Source organism: Neodiprion fabricii, chromosome 3 (assembly GCF_021155785.1).
Source record: "Neodiprion fabricii isolate iyNeoFabr1 chromosome 3, iyNeoFabr1.1, whole genome shotgun sequence".
In the NCBI taxonomy this organism is placed as follows: Eukaryota; Metazoa; Arthropoda; class Insecta; order Hymenoptera; family Diprionidae; genus Neodiprion; species Neodiprion fabricii.
Window position 1 is genome coordinate 4,481,222 of NC_060241.1, and position 24,485 is coordinate 4,505,706.

General features: G+C 37.1%; 3 protein-coding genes across 3 annotated transcripts in view; all 3 read left to right on the forward strand.

The window, feature by feature from the left end:
- LOC124178084 (5-hydroxytryptamine receptor 2A) overlaps window positions 1-24,485 on the forward strand; it is a 74,510-nt gene that overhangs the window by 16,023 nt on the left and 34,002 nt on the right. The gene's annotated exons all lie outside the window — the stretch shown is intronic.
- Window positions 17,798-19,534, forward strand: LOC124178090. Its single transcript, XM_046561236.1, has 2 exons — window positions 17,798-18,204; window positions 18,767-19,534. The coding sequence occupies exons 1-2, from the start codon at window positions 17,950-17,952 to the stop codon at window positions 19,517-19,519; spliced, it is 1,008 nt and encodes a 335-aa protein (XP_046417192.1). The 5' UTR covers window positions 17,798-17,949; the 3' UTR covers window positions 19,520-19,534.
- Window positions 21,105-23,879, forward strand: LOC124178087 (trichohyalin-like). Its single transcript, XM_046561232.1, has 2 exons — window positions 21,105-21,431; window positions 22,494-23,879. Exons 1-2 carry the CDS (start codon window positions 21,207-21,209, stop codon window positions 23,640-23,642), a joined length of 1,374 nt encoding a protein of 457 aa, XP_046417188.1. The 5' UTR covers window positions 21,105-21,206; the 3' UTR covers window positions 23,643-23,879.

Here is a 24,485-nt window from a genome sequence, read left to right on the forward strand (position 1 = left end):
TTCCACATTCAAACAATGCTCGTTACAGAGTAGACACTCGGTTATCAGACCATGCACCTCGTTTGAAAATCCTTATCGAATAACGAACAGGCCTACATATCGGATGGGGGTCAGAAATTAGAAAAACCGAAAATCAGAATGGCCAGAATACCGAATTTAATAATCTCGAATAACAAATGTGAGATAACAGATACTGTCAGATATTTTAAGTCCCTAATGGTGCCCAATAAAAAGCTGCGGTTTACCTAAAATTTATTTAGCAGAGTTTCTATTATTATCCGAACCCACTTACTTCAGAAAACGTTGACCCAAGAATTTAGAGATGCGGAATTTAATAACGTATAGAGTCAATGTTCCGGAGAACGAATTTGTAGAAAGTTTCGTATTCTCAATTGTCCAAATATTATAAAAATAAAAGTTGGAACTTGATCATCCAGAAACGGCGGAAAACTGATATCCGGAATGTAGAAGGGTCGTTATTCGGAATCGTAAAATTCCGAAAGATCGGTATTCCGAAAGTAACCGACTAATCTATTTTGACCTGTAAAATGTTTTGTATACAGAATAAAAGAAATTCTTAGGTGCGTCGGGCGTATCTTTTCATCTTCAATATTTTTGTCTCATTAAAAGATTGAATACGACTTTTGGTACGATAAACTTATATTTCTTGGCTTCCCATACGATACGAGTTATCGATACTTCTGACATATCGAGATTCTTCATTCCGACGATTCTGACACACTGCAATTCTATATTCCGAGCATTCTATGAGATTACTACTCGGAGTTCTAACCGTTCTGATTCTTGATCCTCCGCATTTATGAATTCGAATAAATGAAAATTCTACTTTGTTATCCATCCGAAGGTGATTTGTTTGTGTTTGCCTCATTCTGCAAATTGCCTTTCGGAATTTTCACCAATTGTACATCTGCGTATGTGCACGAGAAAAAGGGCGGTTAATTATAAAAAAATAAATCGAAATCCATCATTGCGGTGAATTAACCGCAGTTATTATTGTTTTTTGTTATCAATTTCCGTTACCATAATTCGTGTTCTTTAAACTTTTTGTTCTTCAATTAAACAAACTATTCCGATGTAATTACAATTGTAACATCGATATTGTAATGAGAATTCAAAGGTTCGAAAACACTGATAAATCTCAAGTCAAATTCTTAATCGATGGAAATTTAGGTCTTCAAACGGAATAAAAAATGGAGTATTAAAAATTTTTGCGTCTTATTGCACCGCGTGAAAGTTAGATTCTTAATGAAACAAATGGCTCAAAAATTCGAACTACTTGCGGCTATAAATTGAGGGAAAGCGTTGCGAAATGTTCGCGTTTTTTCAATTTATTTCTAACGAGTAAAAAAGATGTACATGCGGCAAATAGAATTTTTTTTTTTTTTTTTTTTTTTTGTAAAAGAGAAAATAAAAAAAAAAAAAATTACCGATACATGGTTGGTTTTTTTTACTCGCGGTATTATTATCAAAAACATTTTCTGAAATGAAACATTCACTCTGCATGAATTCGAAATTTCATTCAATTCTATAAATATGACGAGAGAGTTTTTTTCATAGGTACGCAAATTTCACCGAACTTTCACGAATTAATAAACTACTTTCAATCGATACAAAAATAGTGCGAAATAGAAAGACGGTTGTTTTCAAGTATACCAACTTTTTGCCTGTTTTTGTTTTTTTTCTAAATTTTCTACAAGATAAGATTCCAATTTGTTTGATACGATTCGAGCTCGTCATTTTCGTTGTTGAAACACTTTTTGCACAAATACCAATAATTTGGCGCACGATTGTAAAACGTGGGTTTGAAAAAAACAAAAAAAAATTGTTATTGTTCGAAAAACACAGCACGAAATATCGTTGAAACAACGATACGAGCTTAACGAGATGATTGAACGAAAAAAAAAAAAGTTCAATTTCAAATTACTCTTCTACCCGTTCTCAAAAGTTTTCTTTAAAAAATCACAAAAGTTTTCTTTAAAAAATCACTCGTTTGCATTCGAGCAAAGGATAAAGTGTAGAGAAACTCGGCGTCGCCCGTTTCGAATTAGGTAATCAGTAGAGTTACCTCATACATTATAATATATGAGCAAAAAGGGTAAATGAGTTCCATCCATAATGCATAACATTAAAATGACTCTGTTTGCAACGAAAAGTGGGTTTTCGCCGTCGTTGTAACAACGCTTCTACAAGGGTCGAAATGGTCGAGTTTCTCAGCGCCGAATTACTCATTCAGTTACAAGTTAATTATGTATTCCACCGACGAATTCCGGCCGTATATCAAACCCAACGAAATAACAGGTCTGCGGGTTGAGGGAAATCCATGATAATCTCTGCCTTCGTCAAATTCGGTGTATATATATATATATATACGAGTATGCAGCGATTGTGTATTTTACATTTGACTTTGGGCTGATTCAGAAGTATAACCTAAGATTTATTGTTTTTAAAGAACAAGAAGTTTCATCGAAAAATTCATTCTATAAATTATCGTCAGGCCATAAAGAAAAATCACCGAAGTGTTATATGCCTCGAGTGGAAAATTTATTTCCAGGGAAACTATTCTTCTTTCTTCGAATAAATCTCGAAAATAACAAGTTTCTCGTTTTTGTTTTTTATCGGATGAAAGCGATATTACGAGGCGCGTAATTCTTATTACCGTTATAGTTGTCATTGTCAGGCAATAAAACCATCCAAGTGCACAGTTTGATTACCGACATGTGAGAAGTGGAAGGCAATAAAAGAAGTCGGAAAAAATACCGAGGACAACAACGAATGAGAGTAAAAACAGCAAAGATAAAGGACAAGAAAGTCGTTTCTTCTTCTATATGTATTTTTTTTTTCTAATTTTCTCTCCTCTTCGAATATATATTGACACGGTTCAAAGAGAATCTCTTTTCATCTCCTTTCGATAGCCGGTCTTTGTGTACGAAACACAGATGCAAATAGATCAAACGGATGCAGACTTACGCGTAATATCCTTCAATGCAAGCACACAAGTCACGGGGATTTGAGTCAAGCTTTATTTAGTTTGCGTATCGAATAAGGTATATTGGGATTTTTACAAAATGAAATTCTGCAATGTATTTTATATCGTAAGTGCAACAAGCGCAAAAAGAAGTTTGAAGCATGCGCGATTGCCTCTTTTTCAAGTTTCTAATAAATTGCTTCGAGACGCTGTTTCAATCGTTTCATCAATAAACTTTTGAATAATTAACAATACTGTACGAATATTCTACAATGGAAAATAAATTTTCGGGATTGTTTAAATAATATAAAGAAAGCTCGCAGAAACATTATGGAAAATGGTTGGATTTTTAGAGACTCCAGTGCATGAGAAACTTTTGATCGGGTGTCGTTGTTATACGTTTGATTAAAAATTTATTCACCAGTCTACGGAATACTTTTACGAAAGATGAAAATACCGAGATAAACGAGTGTATACATTTGTACGCGATCATTCAGTACGTAAAAAAACTGCCAATTGTCAAGGTTCCCAACGAACAAAATAGACAATAAAACAAAGTTGAGAAATAAAAAAAAAAAACTATGATAATATTCTCGCCCGGATGGAAAACGATCGAGGAAATGAAACCGGAATATAAGGAAAAATGAGGAAAAAAAAAAATGGAGAAAATGAAAGAGACAAAGAGGAAAGAAAGAGTTTCTCCACTGGTTGCAGGTGTGACGTCACGTAGAATTTTAAGGGAGTTATGAAATAGTCTTATGGAAAGCGAGGAGAGAATAAAATTATGAAAAGGGTTAAGCGACGCAGCGACAGGATAAAAAGGAGGAGGAATCGCGTGTCAAATGAAAGCTTCCGCGCGAATCTTGAAGCCTGCCTTGAATAATAAAAGCTCTCTAAGGTTATCATGGAAATAAGTATGTACGCGTTCAAACACCGGGAGCAGCTGTTGCTCCCGGAGAGGAGAGAAGGATGCGAGACCGAGAAACATGATCCTGTATCCAGGACACGACCTGGCCGCTCCATAATTTACTTCGGGGCAAAGTTGACGACGGGACGGGAGGTTTCGCTGATCACTGTAATATGATACATGCGCATATGTTGTATACCGGGACAATCTCTCGAAACTTGAAAACGAACCGGGCATGCGCCAAATAATTAAATCTCATTGGTAGGCGAAATCTTCCCGCAGCGATATTCTTGTCCGCGATGCAGGCCGGCCAACCTACGCAAAATGTATACGTTTGAATTTTCAAAGAGCACAAGCGTTGAATTCCGACCGTTCTTCGAAGAATCATCTTTCCGACCCGATAACAAATGCTTCCCAAACCTTTCCGAGTCGCTGCCTCGATTATTCGAGATTCTAACCTCGAAAATTCGTGTCAACCACATCGCCGGCAGAAACAGTTTGACGGCTGAAAACTCGGGTTGGCCAGCCTGCGCGAAAAGCCGATAAAAATCGCGCGTGCGCGGTTCATTTTCAACTTTCAAGAGATTCTCCCGGTATATATAGAAAATTGTTCCAAGATGAATTAAACTTTTTTCTTACCTTATGCGCCGACCCCTTCGGAAGTTGGCAGGCTTGATGAAACCACCTTCACGCTGCGTATTGTACAGAGTGAATTGCACGGACCGTCGTCTACTAAAATTTAATACGCACGCGCCGTAAACCGAGAGCAAATGTTTCGCCAAGCGGCCAACTGTCGCTGACCTCAAACATTTTGACAGCCGAAAACTGTCGACATTTTTTAGGTTATGTTTACGACGGTTGGTTACTCTGACGAACAGCCGATCTTAGATTTTAACACCTCTGCGTTAAGTTTTAACAGACGCCGTAACGTGCATTCGTTAGAAATTCACTTTGTATACACCGCCGAATTTTCACTGGAAAACAAAATCACATTAAAGCTCAAGCAAATACGTTTTAAATATGTTCTAATATTAGTTGAGAAATTCTCAATTTCACGATCAATTTGAAACGAGTTTGCAAAGTTCTACGATATATGTAACGACAATGATTTAATTGTAAGTTGGTATTGTTATAGGAACGAATGGAGCATTTTTTACGATTCCAGAATAACTCGTAATTTTATATTTTAATCATCGAATGTTGAAATAAACAATTACCGTTTTTTGCATCGTCACTGTGACGTCACAGCTTGATTTATTTTCTTTTTTTTTTTCACCAGTTTATCGGATTTACAGGTAAGAATTTTCAATCACGATTTACGGTTGTATAAGTTATTATTTTTCACGCCCGAGTAGAAAATTGTTCCAATCGGAAATTCGTAATAATCAGAAAATTGCTTAAAAATTGCACAAATCAAAATTCTCTGCAACAACGTCACGAGGGAAAAAACAAAAAAAAAAAAATCAAAAACAGTTGACTGACGAAAGTAAAAATCGTTTCTAACTAGTCAAAATTCGTAAATTGTCAACTTTTATTCGACGACGTATTTTGCTTTTCATTTTTACATCTTGAAACTTGAACGTTCGCTATTGAAAAAGTAACGAAAACGTAGACTTTTCTGTCAAATCATTGTTCAAATAAATCGTTTTCATTCCGAGTACAGTGGAGTTGAATTTCAAACCGCACGAAGCGGCGTAAAATATTTCCGAAATCCACCCCCTCAAGGAAATCGACGAGAATAAATGACATTTACACCCAAAATTCGGATTCGTTGAAAAAACGGGAAACTTATTTAATTGGCACTTCGCGTCACTCACACACACACACACACACACACACACACAAACACAAAACTATCGCGACTCGTTTCGTCGATTTTGTGGTCCGCGCAGATCGGATGAACGGCAAGAACTGAAATTGTCGATCCCGATTTGCCGATCTTGGTTCGCGTCTCGCGCATGCGTAAATACCGGATATTTTTGTTTTGGAAACAGCGAATTCGACGCTTCGAGTACGACGACAACAAGTTCTCTGTGTACCTGGAAGGCTTTGCTTACATGCTTGAAGATGACACTGAACGCTCAATCGCTCGATCGAGTGTGACTTTGAGCCACGGCATTTTTACCCTTTCCTTTGCAACATTCGGAAAAGAACCGAGTAAAACTGTTTGGATTTTCTTTTACAATTTGCTTTATTGCATGTTGTGTAAATTAAAATTTTTCAATATAGCGGTATAGATGATTTCTACGCGGATAATATTCAGTTTGGTGCTGGATTTTGTTGATCGTTGTCCTGTTATTTTTAAATAAACTGAATATTCGAAATCAAAATCATTTCAGATGCCACTTGTAAATATTCAGGGAGTATGTGAATTTTTGAGTCTAGAAAATCAACTCGAGGGTCCTTTTTTTAGAGAATTTAATATCCTACAAGAATATGCCTTGAACATCTTTTTATCTCAAACGGTTTAAAAGTTACAGCGTTTTTGATGAAAAAAAAATTTCTTGCGCGTTGTTTAAATGGGACATTTCAAATGGCCTAGCTAAAAATTTTTCCAAACGGGAGAATTTTTTTCTCAGTAAATAGGTCCTTTGAAAAAAAAATAATTATATAAATATATATACATATATTTATAAATCACACCTCCGAATTTTCTCATTAAAATTGTACTAGAAAGGTTTTGAAACCGCGTTGTTTAATATTTCGAATACGCAACGACAAGAAATACGTAATTAATAAAGCACTCTCACAAGCTGTCCAACAATAAATTTACCGTAAATATTTAAGACCTCGTAGACAAAATTTTTCAATTTTTCTACAAATTTTTTATTTCAACGAATTCTCAACACGTGACTCGAGGCGAGAGATGAAATTTGAAAAAAAATTCTCGCCATCCGTTCGAGACTCGTCAAAGCAGCGTTACATTGTTCCCTGAATCAGAATTCGCAACGAATATTCGATGGGTCTGGAAATATAAGCTTCGCCTCGCCTCGACGTAGATCCTTGTAAATTCTGCAAGCTTCCCACTCTCTCGGCGTTCTCTCACTCTATTTCCATCAACCGCAATGAACTTGTCTTCTCTCACGTTGCCGGACCGCATCGATCTCTCCCATAACCCGCGGCTACCTTTCTCGCAAAATTTCATCCCTCACCGGCACACGGCTGTCGGGCTCGATCAATCCGGATGAATCGCGAATAAGGAGAAAACGGAAAACAAACGGATAAAAGTAAAAAAAAAAAAAAAATAAATAACTGTTCGAAATTCGATGAGTTTTGGAATAAAAGAAATCGCTCGACTTAATTTCGGGTAGAAATGAATCGGGCAGAATGAAGTAAAATTTAATTGACGGGGTTTGATTTTTTTCTTTTTATATTATTCGCCTCGCATCGAGGCACGAAAAAACAAATGAACGAATGGGAGAAGAAATTAAAAATCGACACTGTTTATTTTCTACCGAAAATTATCAAATTATGTCCGGGGATGGAAAAGCTACGGGAAAAATTATTTGCGAGTGCAAAAAAAATCGAAACAAAAATTTAAATTACGCAATGATAGTCTAGACACATTTTCCATTTTTTCTTCTTATTTTTTTGTTGTTCCGTTGCTCCATTTTCTATCAAGTTATTAGTATTTATCGAATATGACGATAATTCCCGCAGCAATTCGCGCAGGCATTTTTTTTTTTTTGTCAACGGATTTTTTTTTTTTCCTCTATAAAAAAGCTTTAATTTATTGACATGAGGGTTTGACAAAAGATATTCAACAAATAGTATCTCGGATGTTATTGAATAAATATAAACAGAACAATTTCTGTGAATGTTTTATTATAACGGCAGTTTTTGTTTTGTTCATGCATTTCAAAGTTTTTTCTCTCTTACGTCGAAATTACGAAATCTGACTCAGGATTTTCGGATAATTATTTCTTATCGCACGAGGGAAAAAAATGCGACAATTGCGTTATTTATATTGGAAAATTCAAATATATCGATTATATTTTGAAATGCATGTAAAGCCGACAAAATAAACAAAATCGAATTCAGCAATGAAATCTCCTGAAAGAAAAAAAAGAAAGCGAATGAAAAAAAAAAGAAGAATAAAAAGACCGAAAGTTAATTTAATCGAATTGAATTCATGTCCGTGATTTTAAAAATTTGGAAAATCTCGACGCACGTATTTAATTTGTGCCTATTTTATAATATAAATTAAAGGGTATTTTCTTTATTGAAGAACTGCCTCGTAGTTTTATTTTTATTTTGTTTATAATTGTAAAACAAAAGAATTTTTTATTCATGGTTTTGTCATATTGACATTATATCGAATTCGTTGAAAGAGATGTATTTTTACAATACTTTATCGATATTACGCGGCGTAGCGAGTTTGATAAAACGAATCGGCTATTACGATTATCTAATAAATAGATTAACTAATAAATTGATGCGAAAAAATTTGTTTCTCAAACTCTCTCGTCTCCAGTCATGTCATAAGTTTTTCTGTTTCGTAAACTTTTCCTCGATTCCAGTCCCGGAAGAAGCTGAAATTCAGGCTTGAAAATCGCGAACGAGAAGCTGACATGAAACAAACAATTGTCATAGCGTAAAACTTTTGATAAGCGGATTACAAGAAGCACGAGGCTGAGAGAGAGAGAGAGAGAGAGAGAGAGAGAGAGAGAGAAAGAGAGAGAGACAGAAGGAATATAAAATGCGAGAGGAAGATAAAGCCTGGATGCTGCTTTGTGTAAACAAAGCGCGGTCGTTACGTAGACGATTTGATTTTAGGACCTTAGTTGTTCGGCCATTTAAACAATGCGAGAGGCTCCGAGGTCTGAACAAAATTCGCAACGAGCTTCCGCAATTCAAGGACGTAATTTTATGACCGTACACGAATACTGCGTTTCTATTGAAATTCACGTTCGTAGTTTTATAACATTTACGACCAACCGAACCTTCGAATTTCAAATCCATTTTCTGGCCTGCCGTTAATTTCGGCCGAATATAAGGTTTTTAGTCACTATGCAAATTGATATTGTAATAAAACTGCGATGACGAAAACAAGTGCCGGCGTATTCGTAAAACTTTGCGAAAATTTTCGGTTCGCTTGATTGTTGAGAAATTTTAAAAAAGTTTATCACCCTCGGAAGCTTGGTTTTTTTTTCCTTTTTTTTAAAAAAATTTTTTCATCAATTGTGACTGCTCGAAATTTATTGGGAACGGTTGATATATACGCGACCAATAATTATAATCTACAAATCATGACTTTTGAAAACGACGCGGAATGCTTTTGAATGTTGTCAAAAAAAAAAAAAATACCACGATTCAAAAAAATTGCGACTCGATAAAATTGAATTCAAAATCGATTTACTTGATTTTTTAAATCAATTAAATATCGCTGAATAATTTGTTTTCAAGACAAAATCGAATCGCAGTTGCAATTTTCATTAATTTCAATTCCCTGATTCTGTAACTCTCTACAGAAATTGTGGGAGATAAATTTTACTGCAGTTTAGAACGAGGAATAAAAGAGAGGACCAAAAATAAACAAAAAAAAATAAAAAAAAAAAATAAAAAATCAAATCACCGGAGAATCCGTGACCGTGAAAAGGGACGGGAAATAAACCGTATCGCAAAAGAATTGACTCGTGTCTGATGAAAATTACAGAGGGTAAAGGGTAACCCAAAAGAAAAAGTTAAAATGAAATAAAATAAAATAAAAAACAGCAACACTGCAAAATAGAAGTGAAAAGTAAAAATGTAGTTGTAGTATAATAATTGTCTGTTAATTACAATGCGGTTACCGTATAATTAGGATTCGACCCGAGGCGTATATTAATAACAGCTAACTTTTCAACGGGATTTAAACTTCCTACAGGGTAGAATTATCGCGAGTTTAACTGTGCGATAAATTTCACCGTAATAATTTCAAAACATTTCCCGAATTATTATCCGGGATCTGTCGCGACGATTCTGGGTAAAGCGATTTTACGTACCACTTTGCGTTGAAATTATTTCACTCTCTCGGTTCAATTCTCAGCGTCATTGTATCACGTTAGGTATTTTCGTTTGACAAACGAGAAAGTTTTCAAACGATCTGTGAGAGAGAAAATTGCCAAAACTTGATGACAAATCGTCGCACGATTACACTCGTGGTATTTGAGCGTGGATCTTGAAACGTTAGAATTTTCCAAGATTGAAAAGCGAATCGAATCTGTGATTGAATGAAAAAACTTAAAAAAAAAAAAAAAGAAAAAAGAATCAACAGTAGCGCAATTTTTTTATTTTACACATCGATCGGGGAAAAACTAATTTTTATTTATATCGCGTAAAAAGTTATTAATCGCTGCATCGAATTCCGCTTCGAGAAGACGACGGAATTTTTATTCGTTGGTATACCTTTTAGAAAATAACAATGTTTGAAAAAAAATTTCCAAATATTTCGCACATTTTTCATCGATTCGCAATTATTTCGGTTGAATTTTTATATCGCAGGGAGAGATTAATCGTATTGATTTATAAAATTTCAAACGGATCGTAATGTACGAATAAGAATCGTAACTTATTTATTTTCTTTAGGCGAAAGAATGTTCCGTCGCATAAGGCATTCCCATTTGAAAACCGTTTTATTCCATTTTTGAGAATATCGAGTAAAATCGTTCAGAATTCGATATTCGGGTAATATTCGTGGGAAAATCGGGCGTAGAGAACACGGCGAGAAAACTCACCCGTGGGGGATTTGGAAGTCTAAAAGTAAACTGGGTGAATGTATAAGCGATCGTTTCCCTCTGAAATACGATCTCCATAGTCAGAATCAACGTTGCAGCTGTCGGCCATCCTCGTCGCAATTCCATAAGGACGAGGTTATGCCGAAGGAAAAGTTTAAGCCCCGCAGCCAACTTCACACTTTACGCGTCACAAACGCGACGGCTCCAGATTGCGCGTGTATTTTACATCGACGTGTACGATGTAGGGAAAAAGTGGAAGTTATACTCACTTCCTGAATTTAATAATAAACCTTCGAACTCGAGGGATGATTAATAAGTTTTCAAGTTCGTTTCAAGAGGGGTCGATAAACGCGTAATATCTCTATGAAATATGGGATGACTCCAACTCTTCGGTAGCTTGATCATCATTTATTTGTTAAACAACGATACGTGTACCTCATTTTATCGAACATCCTAACGGACCGAAAATTATTCAACCCTTTTCCTTTTAAACTGAGAAAATTTTCCTTTTTTACAATTGTACCGGGACAATCTCTCGAAACTTGAAAACGAACCGCGCATGCGCCAAATAATTAAATCTCATTGGTAGGCGAAATCTTCCCGCAGCGATATTCTTGTCCGCGATGCAGGCCGGCCAACCTACGCAAAATGTATACGTTTGAATTTTCAAAGAGCACAAGCGTTGAATTCCGACCGTTCTTCGAAGAATCAACTTTCCGACCCGATAACAAATTCTTTCCAAACCTTTCCGAGTCGCTGCCTCGATTATTCGAGATTCTAACCTCGAAAATTCGTGTCAACCACATCGCCGGCAGAAACAGTTTGACGGCTGAAAACTCGGGTTGGCCAGCCTGCGCGAAAAGCCGATAAAACTCGCGCGTGCGCGGTTCATTTTCAACTTTCAAGAGATTCTCCCGGTACGTATAGAAAATTGTTCCAAGATGAGGTAAACTTTTTATATCGTTCGATCACAGTTGCATATTCTATATTTTCTAGTACACACTTGCAGGTCAGAGGTCTAGTTAAAAGAAAACATTGCACAACAAGGATTCAAACGTATTCTTCGGTTACGATGTGAAAAAAAATAAAAATAAAATATTAATAAAACGTTATAACGCTCAAGGACCGTACAATAGCGAATAAGACTAGAAATTTTTCTCTGATCCGACAAGAATAAAACTTCAGCGATCGCAAAATTATCATTCCGGTAAAATAATCGATCGGTTTGGAATAAAACGACTTGAATTCAAAAGCACGGACGAGCGAATTTTGGAGTTCGAAATAAAAATTGGATGACGGTCCGGAGGAGAGTTTGGAATAGGCAGGGAACGCCCCTTGTAAAATCGCAAACCAGCTAATCCATGTAAGGGATGGGAAAGCGTCGAGAGTCCGCCGGATATTAGGGTTGAAATGGCGTTAAAGAGCGCGGGCAAAGCCATTGTAGTTTGGAATTGCCGCGATGCTTTTGCTTAAGATGGCTGCCGCCCGAGTTCCATCAACTCTTCCGTCTCGTATGTTCCGTCAATAGCGATTCTCGGTCTGCCATAATTTATACCGCGCCACTCCGCCGATCGATTCCGTCAAACGAAATTCGTACGTACATTCATACGTTCGTATTGCACCAAAATACTCGATAAACAGCCGAACCGTATTCCTCGACATTTCGCGATTGTAAGAATAGAAAGTTTGTCAGGAATTTGAAATTCAACAGGTATAACTACTGAAATTAATGATAATAACGAGTAAATTACTAAATGCCAAAATCGCTTATCTAACCCTCGATTAATTTTTCTTATCAGGTGTTCATTTTTTTTTTTTTTATACTTCTTTACGTAACGCCAAGCGATAAATGCATGTACGTAAAGATCGGCGTGAAACTATTGGGATCCATAATTCGATGGGATATCGGGGAAAGTCGGTGATCCCTTAACCATTAACGAATTCGTTACATCACTGCAGGCGGCAGCGGAATTAGAAGCCGAATCAGAAGCACGCAAGGGAGGGAGGGAAACGGCGGCCGTTCGATTAATTTCCTCAATCGAATTCGGACCGGTTGTAAATCTAGTTCCAGGTTAAACCCGGTGGTCTACCCTTGTCCCTTAGGGTTTGATTGTATCGCCGCCGTTCGCTTTCTCTACATGCTCGTTTTCTCGCTCGAATTGTTCCTCCCTCTCTTTCCTTCCCCCATTGTTGTTTTTTTTTTTGTTTTTTTTTATTTATTTTTTTTTTATTATTTCCTCCTCTAAACTTCGAGCTGAAAAGTTGTCTGCGATTTACCGATTTGTGAAACGGGGAAACAGAAAATGGAAAACCAAAGCTGAGGTATGTATCAAAGAAACGAAGAAATGGTTTCACAGGCGAAAAGAATGCCAACGGAATGTTTGTATTTCATAAAGAAGTTGTTTTTTCAATTTAAAAAAAAAAAAAAAAAAAAAAAAAACTGCTCAAGGGCTACGGCAAAGTTTTTTTTACACCGATGATCGTGAACGCAAATATAACAACATTCTTGGTACGTGATTGAAAATGAATCTGAAAAAGTTATAATGACACTAAGCTAAGACATCGTTAGTTTGAACAAATATTTGATAATGCCAGACTTTGTTGTTGTTTTTCTTTCTTTTTATCCAATATTAATGGTTTTCGGCTCATTTTGTTCATCTCTAGAGAGACGATCCAAGATTTAACGAACGTTTTTGCAGACAATTTTTGGACTGATCAGCGAGAAAATTGTACCAAATATCATTTGAATCTGACGGGGGAAAAAAAAAGGCAAGAATTTAATAATTCCAAACGTTTTTTCTCAGATTGTTCTTATCTTATACGGCGTTGTTCGAGTATTGCTGTTTCACTATTATTAATAATCATCGGCACTAATAACACTGCCAGTGATTTAATCAACGGTTTTTCCCTCTTCTCCGAAACTTTTCATTCAGACGCCAAGGCCATTCATCCTTAACCACTAGTACCGTAAAAATATCCGAGACCACAAGGAGTCAGTCCATTATGTATTGAGCTCAGAGGCGAGTCACGAATTCGTTTCTGAGAGCCGTCTCTTCGTCCAAGGTGGATTCCCATTTTTTTTTTTTTTTTTTTTTTTTCCAAAGAAAAATCGAAAGAAAAGAGGAGCGAGTAAGAAGGGGGGAAAAAAAAGTTGCTGAATACCGAAAGCTTCGCAAAGTCGACGAGAGCTAAGGTTGGAACGAATTTCTCTTACTACTACTTTTCTTTTCGTTTCTTTTTTTGTTTCTTTTTTTTGGTTTTTTTTTTCTTCTCTCTTTATTCCTTTTTTTTTCGCCGTATATAAAAAAGTTTCGCGGTTTTTCAAGACGAAATTAGATCGCGTCGAGGGTTAACACCACTCGTTCAGATTTCTTTTTCTTTTTCTCTCACTTTCTTCATCGTTTTCATTTCTCACCGTCGTCTGGTTTCGAGTTTTCAGAACCGCGAAGATTTAACGCAGTTTCAGAGATTTCAAACGAAAAAAAAAACCATTTACACAAATGTTCAACGCAATTTCAAATTAGCTTTATCAAGAATTGAAACATGTCAGAAATTTTATAACAAAATCTTTACAACATTTCAAATCATATCTTACGATTAACACGATTCTAATCACTTCTTAGGAAGGATACATATACTTGCTATTTGTATATCACGGAATCAAAAAGGCATGTATCGATAGTTTGGAATGGTCTGGTCAAAGATTAGCTTTCCTGCTTTTAAAACGTGTTTTTCCTTTTATTATAAACGAAATATATACAAACGGTGACAAAGTTTGTTTTCTTCAACGTGATTCGCGTGCATGTATATTTATACACGACGTATACAGGGTGTGCCAAAAAAAAAAAAATGAAAACCGAGTCAATTTAAGACGTTGATAAACTCCAAACGCATCGACTGATTTTCGCAAAACTTTCGGGTTTAAAAAATTCGGAGAATCTGTTCTCCTGGGCGAGCTAAACGATTTTGAAATACGGCTTTTCAGAAAGTCGTAAGGAGGATGAGAGAAGATTATTTAAATAAAATTTTCGACTCGATTTCCATCTCAGATTACGATTCCAAGTTCGATTCTGACGTTTTGGCAATTCTTCAAGATCGTTTTCACACGATATAAACAGTTTCCAGTAATGTCGCAGTCAAAACATATTGGTAAAAATCCGCTCTCGGATTGAAGCGCGTGCGAATTAAATTTCAGCAGACGACGGAGGATGCAGTCGTTAGGAATTCACTCTGAATATAATGTTGGCGCGTTGGAATTCAATTGCCCCCGCAAAGTGGGAAGTTTCCAGAGGAGTACAATGTATAATAACATATGCGCGTACATACCCAACTACATAAGTATATACACGTATATGGGGCATTCCACGCCAATTCTATCTGGGTTTTATCCTTGACCTCTCAAATTTGGCGCGCGATTTTTTCTATCACTGTTCTCACTTCGAAAGATACTCGGTTTTCTTTTCTTAAAATCCGGTGTGACATACGCAAATGTTTCTATTCTATTCGCGTTGTGTGATTTGTGCACCGGATGCATGGTCAGGAATAACAATAACGATCATTGTAGGTAAGTAAAGTTTTCGCGAACTTTCCTTTCATTCATTTCTTGTGTCGTATCGCGTACAGTCGGAGAAAAAAATGGTTAAGACTTGATTCGCAAGCTGAATATTCTATGAGAAAAAAAAGTCCCCGTTATCGATGAAAAGTTACTTCCTCTTTCCGCAAGTAATTCTGGTAATGAATCCCTTATCTACGGTTGGGAGAACACAGGTGATATTTTTCTACCCGCATGCTGGACGAGTTAAAAATGATTCGTACGGTTGAAACATGACGCCGTACAAATCAACGGTGATTGTCGCAGGTTTGGCAATTGCAGCTTGCGGATTTCAACCTCGCGCGAATAATTTCGTCGAGGATAAAGAGCTTCGAGAATCCGAAAGATGACGTCACTTCCGGAAACACCGGAAATAATGTCGTTAAAGATACCTCGCATAGTCGATGTTTCGTACATCTCTGATTTGATTACGTGAAACTGAATCTTCAGATTAGTAAATCACTTTATTCGTTATCAAAGTTGAACTCTTCACGATGAAAAGGGAAATAAAAGACACGTTACGTACAGGAAAAGCAATTTCAGTTTTTCAAATTGGGTTTCACGGGATTGGACGTAAAAAACAGACATCTAAATGTCGCAAGGAAAATCGATTTGTTAAATGTATCAGCCAGCAAAATGAATCAACGCTGTTCGAACGACAGTGGCGGGAAGAAAAAGCGCGGGAACTGCGCGAGGTGAAAGAGAGAAAAGTTGGCACGACTGAAGCAAGAGCGGGATGCGCGGGAGAAAAAAGAGCGGGAAACCAGAAATCGCGCGCATTACGAACGCCTCGAACTGCAAAAAGAGGATACTGGGATGGTGGAGAAGCTGATGGATCAGCGGAGACTTTCGACGCGGACAAAGCTCGAGCTTAAACGGAATAACGAAGGATGTCAAAGGCAAAAAATAACAGAGTGTAATTGTGTCCATTATTGTCGAATAATGAACAGAATTTCGACGGATCAATAAATCGGGACTGACGGATTTTGTACAAAGTTTTTTACCGTGGTTTTTCAAGCTTGCAAAAAGAAAAAAAAAATTCTTTAACGTTCTCTAATCACTGACGATAAAATTTTTCATTTCGCAATACGTATCTAATTATTAACTTTTTATATATTATTTATAGATAAAATATATATCTTGATCAGAGATTGTCAAATCATCGATATAACCAAGTGGGTTGGTACTAAATATGTATCAATTGTATAATTCAATGTGTTAAGAATGTTGATTAGTCGAAAATCAATGCTGTTGAATGTGCATTTTTTTGAAAATGGAAGCAAATCAAAATTTCAATGGTTACTTAACAAGTCCAATCGAGTTTATCGAGACGGTCGTTTCCGACAAGAATGATTCATACTTTACAGCAAACGTGAGCCTGAGAAATGAAAATCGGTTTTAAACCACACGACAGTTGTAGAAAATTTGAATTTCCCCTCGCCTCAAGATCGACCCGTTAGTGAAACTGAATAGCACGATACAGAAGCTTGTAGGAAACGTACAAACGCGACACGAATTATTTACGAGGAAATAATCTCTGGGTTTTTCAGAAGACCTTTCCCTTAGCGATGTCAAATACAATCGTTCCTTGTCACGTAACGAGTCACAAGACACTTTATCACCGACCGACGAGTCTCGGTTTGATAGCGTTGGATGAAACTTCTTGGAACGCGTAATGAGCAACTTAACAGCGCTCGAATAATCAGTGGCAGAACGATCGAAAGCTGGGAATCTGAATGTTGAAAAGTTCAAAGTTTCAAATGGATCGAGGCATTTTTCGGTACCGTCAAATGGACTATTCAAGGTGAGACAATAACGAGACAGATCGAGGCTTATTTGCAATTACGCGACCGCATTTTTACCGCCGCTTCTTTTTCTGTTTTTTCGAAAGCTGAAAAATCAACTTAACGACGTTTCTTGAGTGATCGAAACAAAATCACGATGAAAGCAACGCGAATTTTGATTTTCACAAAAGCAAGAATAAAATTTACGAGATTTTTAGTACTTTTCAGGATATTTTACCCGAACAAGGTTGACGTTCCAAAAAACTACTCTGTACATACTTATAAACTGAACACTGACAAAAAACATGTTACCCAGTTCCCTCATCATTTTTCTCGTAGAATCCAGTGCCGCGGTGAATTTTTCAAAATAACGACTTTGAGCATAATTTGCTTCAACAATATTTTACAAAACAATTGGAAAAATGACGTAAGAAAAAATACGTATATTTTATTTTACGATATTGCTACGAGTGGAATAGTTAGTTTTATGATATCTGATCCAGTTTTTTCCTGGGCTAAACGAATCGTAGTATAAATGTGACAATTAACTCGTCAGGTAATATAAACGCACTTCCGATCACTTACAATTAGACAGAGGTTAAAGGTCGTAGTCCAACGAACGTGCTGCAACATAGTTTTTCAAGTAAGTGAGATAATGGAATTTGCAGAGTGTATTGATGTCCAAATATTTCACTGTCACTTGAACCTAAAGCACATAAAACCCAAAGTTTGTGTCAAGTTCATTATCGAAAGATGTCGTACGTCGTACATGGAAAACAGTGACGGGTGGAAAATTAACTACAGCTATGAAAGCATAACATGGAAGATATTCAAAAGATCACTCAAACCTGTTTACCGAATAATTTCGAGAGTTTGAAATCAACAACAGACCACGGAGTCATGGGATATAAGAAGCATCGGCATAGCCGAAGCCTCAGTAACCGGTAGTTTGACCCAGCGAAAAGATGATAAAGCCCGCAGTGATCCTCGCACTTTTAGTCGTCATGACCTCAGCACTTTGGGACGAAGACCTCGAACTATGGCAGCCACCAGATTCGGCCGAATCTATTTTGACCAAAGCTGAGAACATTATGGAGATGATCCTGGAGGACAAACCGATCCCAGAGAACTTGAGCAAAGCCTTTCGCGACTCGGTTAGGAAAAATTCACTGACCAAGGTGCACAACTGCGACTGGTTCGGAGGTTTATTCTTCCCCTCGGTAAGAATATACCGTTTATTTTCGCCTAATTCCTCGTCGATATTACAAAGAAGAAAGAAGAAAACTTTAGATTATAATCGACGCTTTTTACGTTTTAATGCCGATTAGTAAGAGTGTAGTTTTACTGGATATGAAAATCTAAAAAGATTGATTTAGTCGTCTGCAATAAGATGCAATGTTCTTTGGCACTCTTGTAAAAAGATTGCGCATAGTTTAGGTAAGGACTGCTTGATATTTAAATATAATAAGACCACTTGGTATTTATATTCGTGACAAAAAAAAAAAAAGAAAGCATTCATTTTCCTAACATCTGTATCGACAACGCAATTTCGAGGATATTTACAAGTTTATTTTTACGCGACTTTGATGACTTTCATTTCGACTACCGAACGAGGCACAAATGTTCGGAAAATCCCTTATCGCATTAATCGAAATATGATAATATTCGTAAGAGGCGTTTTAAACGTCATATTTTTACCGTAAATTCACAAGCAGATTTGACATAATTACATTTTACCAGACACGTTCTTTGAATATGATTGAAAGAGTGGATTTTTCGCAGACCTGCAAACACCAGGATGGCAGTAACCTGGAAGCGTGCGACGAGTGTTCAAACCGTATGCAGAAGGTCTGCATAAATAAAAGCGAGGATTTCATAGCCAAGGTTGAGCCGAAGGTTAAAGGTTTGGTGTACGAAGTTTCATGGTTGTACAACAGGATGGAGCAATTGAAGAATACCGTGAAGATAAAAACGGAGGTGTTGAGGAATAGCACAAAAAACGAGGTGAAACTTCTCAGCGAAGTACAGGACCTGAGACTGGAACTTCAGAGGGTGAAAACCGAGTTTGAGACTTTGAATACCATGGAAATGCAGAAATGGATGGAACTGTCGAAGCTGGACGAGAGGAAACAGGCAGATATAAACGAATTAAAATCGAAGTTGATCGAGTGCGAGGAGATCCGTGATAAAGAATTGGAGAAAAACATGGACGAAAAGGGGGAAAAGATATTTGCCGAGATGTCACTGGCGGAATGTGAAGGCAGTGTGAAAATCACGAACGCGGAGCTTGAAGAGGCGAGGGAAAAATTGAGGAACACTCAGTCGGAATTGGAACAGCTTCGTAGCGGCAAAGAGCCGATTGATACGACGGAACTCCTCTCGGTTATAAAAAAATTGCAGAATTCAGTAAACGAGTTAAAAGCCGAACGTAATCACGATCCGACAAATGAATACGACGTGCACCGAGAACCGGAAAAAAAAACGCTGGGCGAAACGATTTTAGATCGTGCAATGTTGGCGCTGGATAGAGATTAAGAGGGAATCTTTTGACGAACAATTTTTTATACTCTGAAATTTTTTCTACAAATATTAGAAATAAGACGGACAGTTTTTTTTTTTTTTCATCGTTTTTTACAAGTTTTTCGAACACGTCACCGTTCAAACAAAATGCGAGATAAGAAATTCGAACAGTTATAGTTTTTGCATGATGTGAACGTTTTCAAACTGTTGGTTATTCGTAGTGAACATCGTTCCGATTATGAAAGACACAGTGCGACGGATTTCTTTTAGCGACTAATTGAAATTACACCGATTCAACTTAACGGTTATGTAAAACTTTTACCTCATAGTTTCTAATTGTCTGATAAAAGTTGTCGGACTCTGAACGTTCGTTAAATTGGTTATTAAGCTTGATTGTTACACCTTTAAGTTTAAAACAAATGTTGTTCTCGTTCACTACGTAAGTAATTTGTAAAATTAAACGATACAATTCTCCGAACGAACATCTTTAATCTGTTGTAACAGATAAGCAGATTTTTATACGCGTAGCTTGTCTTTCCGTTCGAGTTATATCGTGATATTTTTTTTAAACAACTGTGATACGAGGAAATGTTAGATAATTCCTGTATGTAAAAATCATATCCATCCTCTTCACATCCTTCCAATTATAACTTTGATCACTCGCAGTGTCCGCTGTATTTTTTACCACCATAAATGTTCTATAAATAATATATTATACATTTTGATTGAGTTTCTCGAGTTTGCTGATTAACGAATTGTTTTACGCGTTGGAAGTTGGAAGCCTAACAACCAAGTTGATCCAACTTTTACCTCATTGTGATATCCCGACTTTTTTTTCGCTCGATATCTGAAAGATTCTAATTTTCAGGCTTCCGAATGTCTGGAAATATTCAATTGACTGAAAATCCTAAATCTTAACAATTTACAAAAGTTTCGTCAAGTTTATTTCGTAACTTTCAATGTCTCGAATCAATACTCCAACTTTACGCGTTACGATCGTCATTAGTTGTCAAAATTATAAAAAAAAAAGAAGCTCTACCAATTTTTAATATCCGACTGTTACAATTTTGATATCGCAGACTTCCTCAAATGTTTCGTGACTCTGCTATTTGGATTTTTGGCCTCTTTGTGTTTGATTCGTGTGAAATTAGTTGCTCGGAAAAAGAAGAAATTGTAACCGCAAATAATCGCCCCGAATGAAGCAAATTATGACTCGATAAAAAAAAAAAAAAAAAGAAAAAAAATGGCGAAATTCAAATTGCAGCAGAGAGTCCGCCTGAGTGTTCAAGAGAAATATGTTAGCTGATTCGGTCGGAATCACAGAGGTTGACAAACGAGCTTGGGAATAAATTAATAAAGATACAACATACACTGGAAAATAAGATTTAAGTTACATTTTAGAATACTATAAGAGTTCACAGGGGATTTTTATATCCTACTGATGCAATTTGAAGAGCTTTTTGATCGATTACGTCCGATAAATTCCGAGAGACGTAATCACGAGCATTGCTTCGTGTGCTTCTGGAGCAAACACTCTTCGTCGCTAATTATCGCATTAAACAATCAACCTTGGCTCGGCAGAGATGCTCTCGTGAACCTGACAGATAACTCCATTGACGCCATGATTGACTTGTCTTGCATAAGCGCCCATCGTAACGAAAGTGTTCATTCAGTGTAGTCGAAAGATTCGCACGATTAAGAAATGCGTCGATCGGCAGTGATAGTTGTTGGACTGTTGGTGAATGCGGTTTGTGGATTACCGGCCAAGGATCATGTCCAGGATAATAACGTTACGGAAATCCTTCCGGAAATATCGGAACTTGAATTTAAAAAGTTAGCTGAAAGTCTTGGAATTCCAATTGACACGTTGCCGGTTTTAAGTGAATCAGAACGGGCCATCTTCGCGAAACTCAGTGTTGAAAATAAGGTAAGCAAAGCTGATGATAACGTGTCGGAAGGTGTCTGTGAATATCAAGTAATTTACTACACGTACAATTTAACGTCATTTATAAATTTTTCCTCCTGTCTCGGAAGGGGAATTATAAATTTACGTTAATCGAACAGTTGAGAACTTTGAAGAAAGTATTTTCTTATTGGTGAACTCCTCTTCTTTTCACATTTCGGTTTGTATGTTCGACCGAATAAATCGCGTGCTTAAAATAACTAAAAGCAAATAATAACTTGACTTTTATTACACAGAGTGAGCAATTAACGGTTTCAACGGTCTAATGCGCATGTGCTAAAATTCTAGAGCAAAGGAAGTTGTTTTGACTGATTGACAAACCGTCGCGTCGTGAGTTCAGATGACAGGTCATTGCGATGTATGAACTTTAACCCTTACTTGCCACACTTACGTAGACACACATTCGGACCGCAGTGACAAAAAAACGTTACAAGAAAAAACAAAAAACTATTTATTCAAAGCTTACTTTAAAGGATTATGTAAGTTATACAGTCAAAATGTAAAACTTAAGTACAGTAAAAATATGGAAGATTGATAATTTTTTTACAAAAAAAAATTATACTTTGCTTATTTAATCAATATTAAGGGCTAAAATTCTATCTGAGTCCCCTACCGATTTATCACTATAAGAATAAAGATAGTAGTCGAGTGGCTTCATAAAAAAGGTAATCATTCCGAGAAATGAAGTGGGAAATTTCGTGAAAACATAAACCATGTGTTTTTATCGACATATTTTAATTTATTCAAGCCTTGACGATGAAACAGAGCCGGGGTCCTTTAGACCCCAGTGTGGCAAGTAAGTATATTGAAGATTGGGCGTCCTTACAAAACAACTGCTATTGCTCTGGAATTTTAGCTACACACGCTGTACAGAAAGAATAATGCGTACAAACATGAAATAAACGCATTCGCGTTTGGAGCATAATTCAATTTCTAGAGTCAACGGCGTAAAGACAATGTCCGTCATGAACTTCACTGTCAAAATATACCGCTGCGATGAATATAAAATTGTTATGTAAATTACAGAAATCTCAAAGAGAAGAGGAGGCGAACCGAACGAAGGAAGAATCTAAGCATGAGCTTGAAATGTACAAAACGTGGACGGAGCGACAAATCAACGCGCAAGAGGAGCAATACTTGAAATACAGAAAGTGGGCAGAAGAACAGTTTGACTCGATGGAGCGAAAGCTGGAGCAGATTGAGAAGCGGAAAGATTTGCGGGAGGAAATTGTCGGGGATCATCGAAATGGCGAAGGAAACGGAACAGCGGATGAGAGTCGCATCGAGCAGAGAGTGCGTCAAAAAAGGGAAAAGGAACGAGAGGCGAAAGAGAAACGTAAAAGACCGAAAAGAGAGTACGATGATAAAATTGAATCGCTGGAAGACAAGTTGCAAAAAGCAGAGGATAAACTTTTGCTACAGAGGGTTGAACAAGAGAAGGAAAAAAAAGACCGGGAACGCGAAGAGAGGATTCTACTGGACACAGTGGAGCAAGAACGGCAGCAACGTGAGCAGCTGAAAACGGATCATGCTCGAGTGATTCTATTCAAGAATACGGAATTGAACAAGACACAGGAATCGTTGAATCAGGCTCAGGAGCAGTTGTCGTTACAGAAAGAGGAATGCCGGATGAGGATAGAGGAAGAACACAGACGCGCGGAGGAAGAATTGGAAAGGAATAAAATGATAGCGGAGCTGGAAAATCAGCAGCTACAAAACAGAATGTCGCTCGTAATTGAATCAAAAATTGCGGAATTGGATAGGAAGCAAAAGTTGTTGTCGCAAGCTGAGCAAAGATTGGAACAGCGGAGTAATAAATACGAAGAAGAGAAACGGGAAGAGAGGCAACGTACCGATCAAGCGCTGAAAGAAACCAAGAAGATGGAACAACGGAAACGGGAACAGATGGAACAAGAGCATGTCAAGGCGACTCGGATGATTGAGGAAAAGTTGGAAAAGACCGAGCAGGAGTTGGCGCGGAAGCGGGTGGAATATGAGAAGGAGCGGGAAAATTGGACGCGCGCGGAAAATTTGATGCGGGAAAACATGGAAAGCGAACGGCGACAACACGCAAGGCTTATCAATGAGTACACTGAACAAGTTCGGACGCTGCAAGGAGAAACCCAGGAATGCATCAAGTTCTATCAAGGATGTAGAAGGATTTCTCATTCTTAGCAAATTTCTAACCTCGGTGACTTGTCAAATTCCCTGACATTACCCGGTTTTCCAAACGCGAATAGACATTTTCCCAGGACTCGTTTCAACCTAATTTCTTATTAAAAATTAGACATTGGATCAGGCATCATTGCAAGTTAAGATAGACCAATTTTTCTTTCGGTAAAATTTTGCTTAGACTCAATGAGAAAAATAAAACAACCAATAAACGCTCAAATTTTCAGAAACCAACGAAACGTGAGGGTAAAAACGACAATCTGAGATTATTGACTGTTTCTAGTACTCGTTTATATTTTTCGTAAATTTGACGTCGTGCATAAAATCAATCTATCAATTCTTAACATGCCTCCAAGAGCCATTTTTTTTTCACTCGTACCCTTTTCACACGAAACCCCCTCGACTGTATCACGGAGAGTAATTTTCCAAATTTCAAAGAATCGTACACCAGTGAGGAAGAAATTGCAAAAGTTCCAAGATACACGCCCGAATTTCCTGAAATTTCCCGGTTTCTTCGGATACGTGCAAATTCTCTGACAATTCTCGGTTCTCTTGATTTCCCTGACAGCGAGACACCCTGTAACACATTTTTGGAGAGTATTTCGGGTGGGTAATTGTTCGCTCATTTTACTTAGGAATCGTATCGAGCCGTGATTTTGACTAAATTGATGAAAGAATAGAATTGAGTTACGTAACCGTAATAAAAAAAATCTAGTACCCGGAGCTTTTCACTTTTTCATTACGGTTACTCGTACTGTATTTTTACTTCTCATCACCTTTCGCGACATGAGAGCAAAGTATCGGTTGCGTTTGAAAATCACCTTTTCTAATTTCAACGAATCCGTA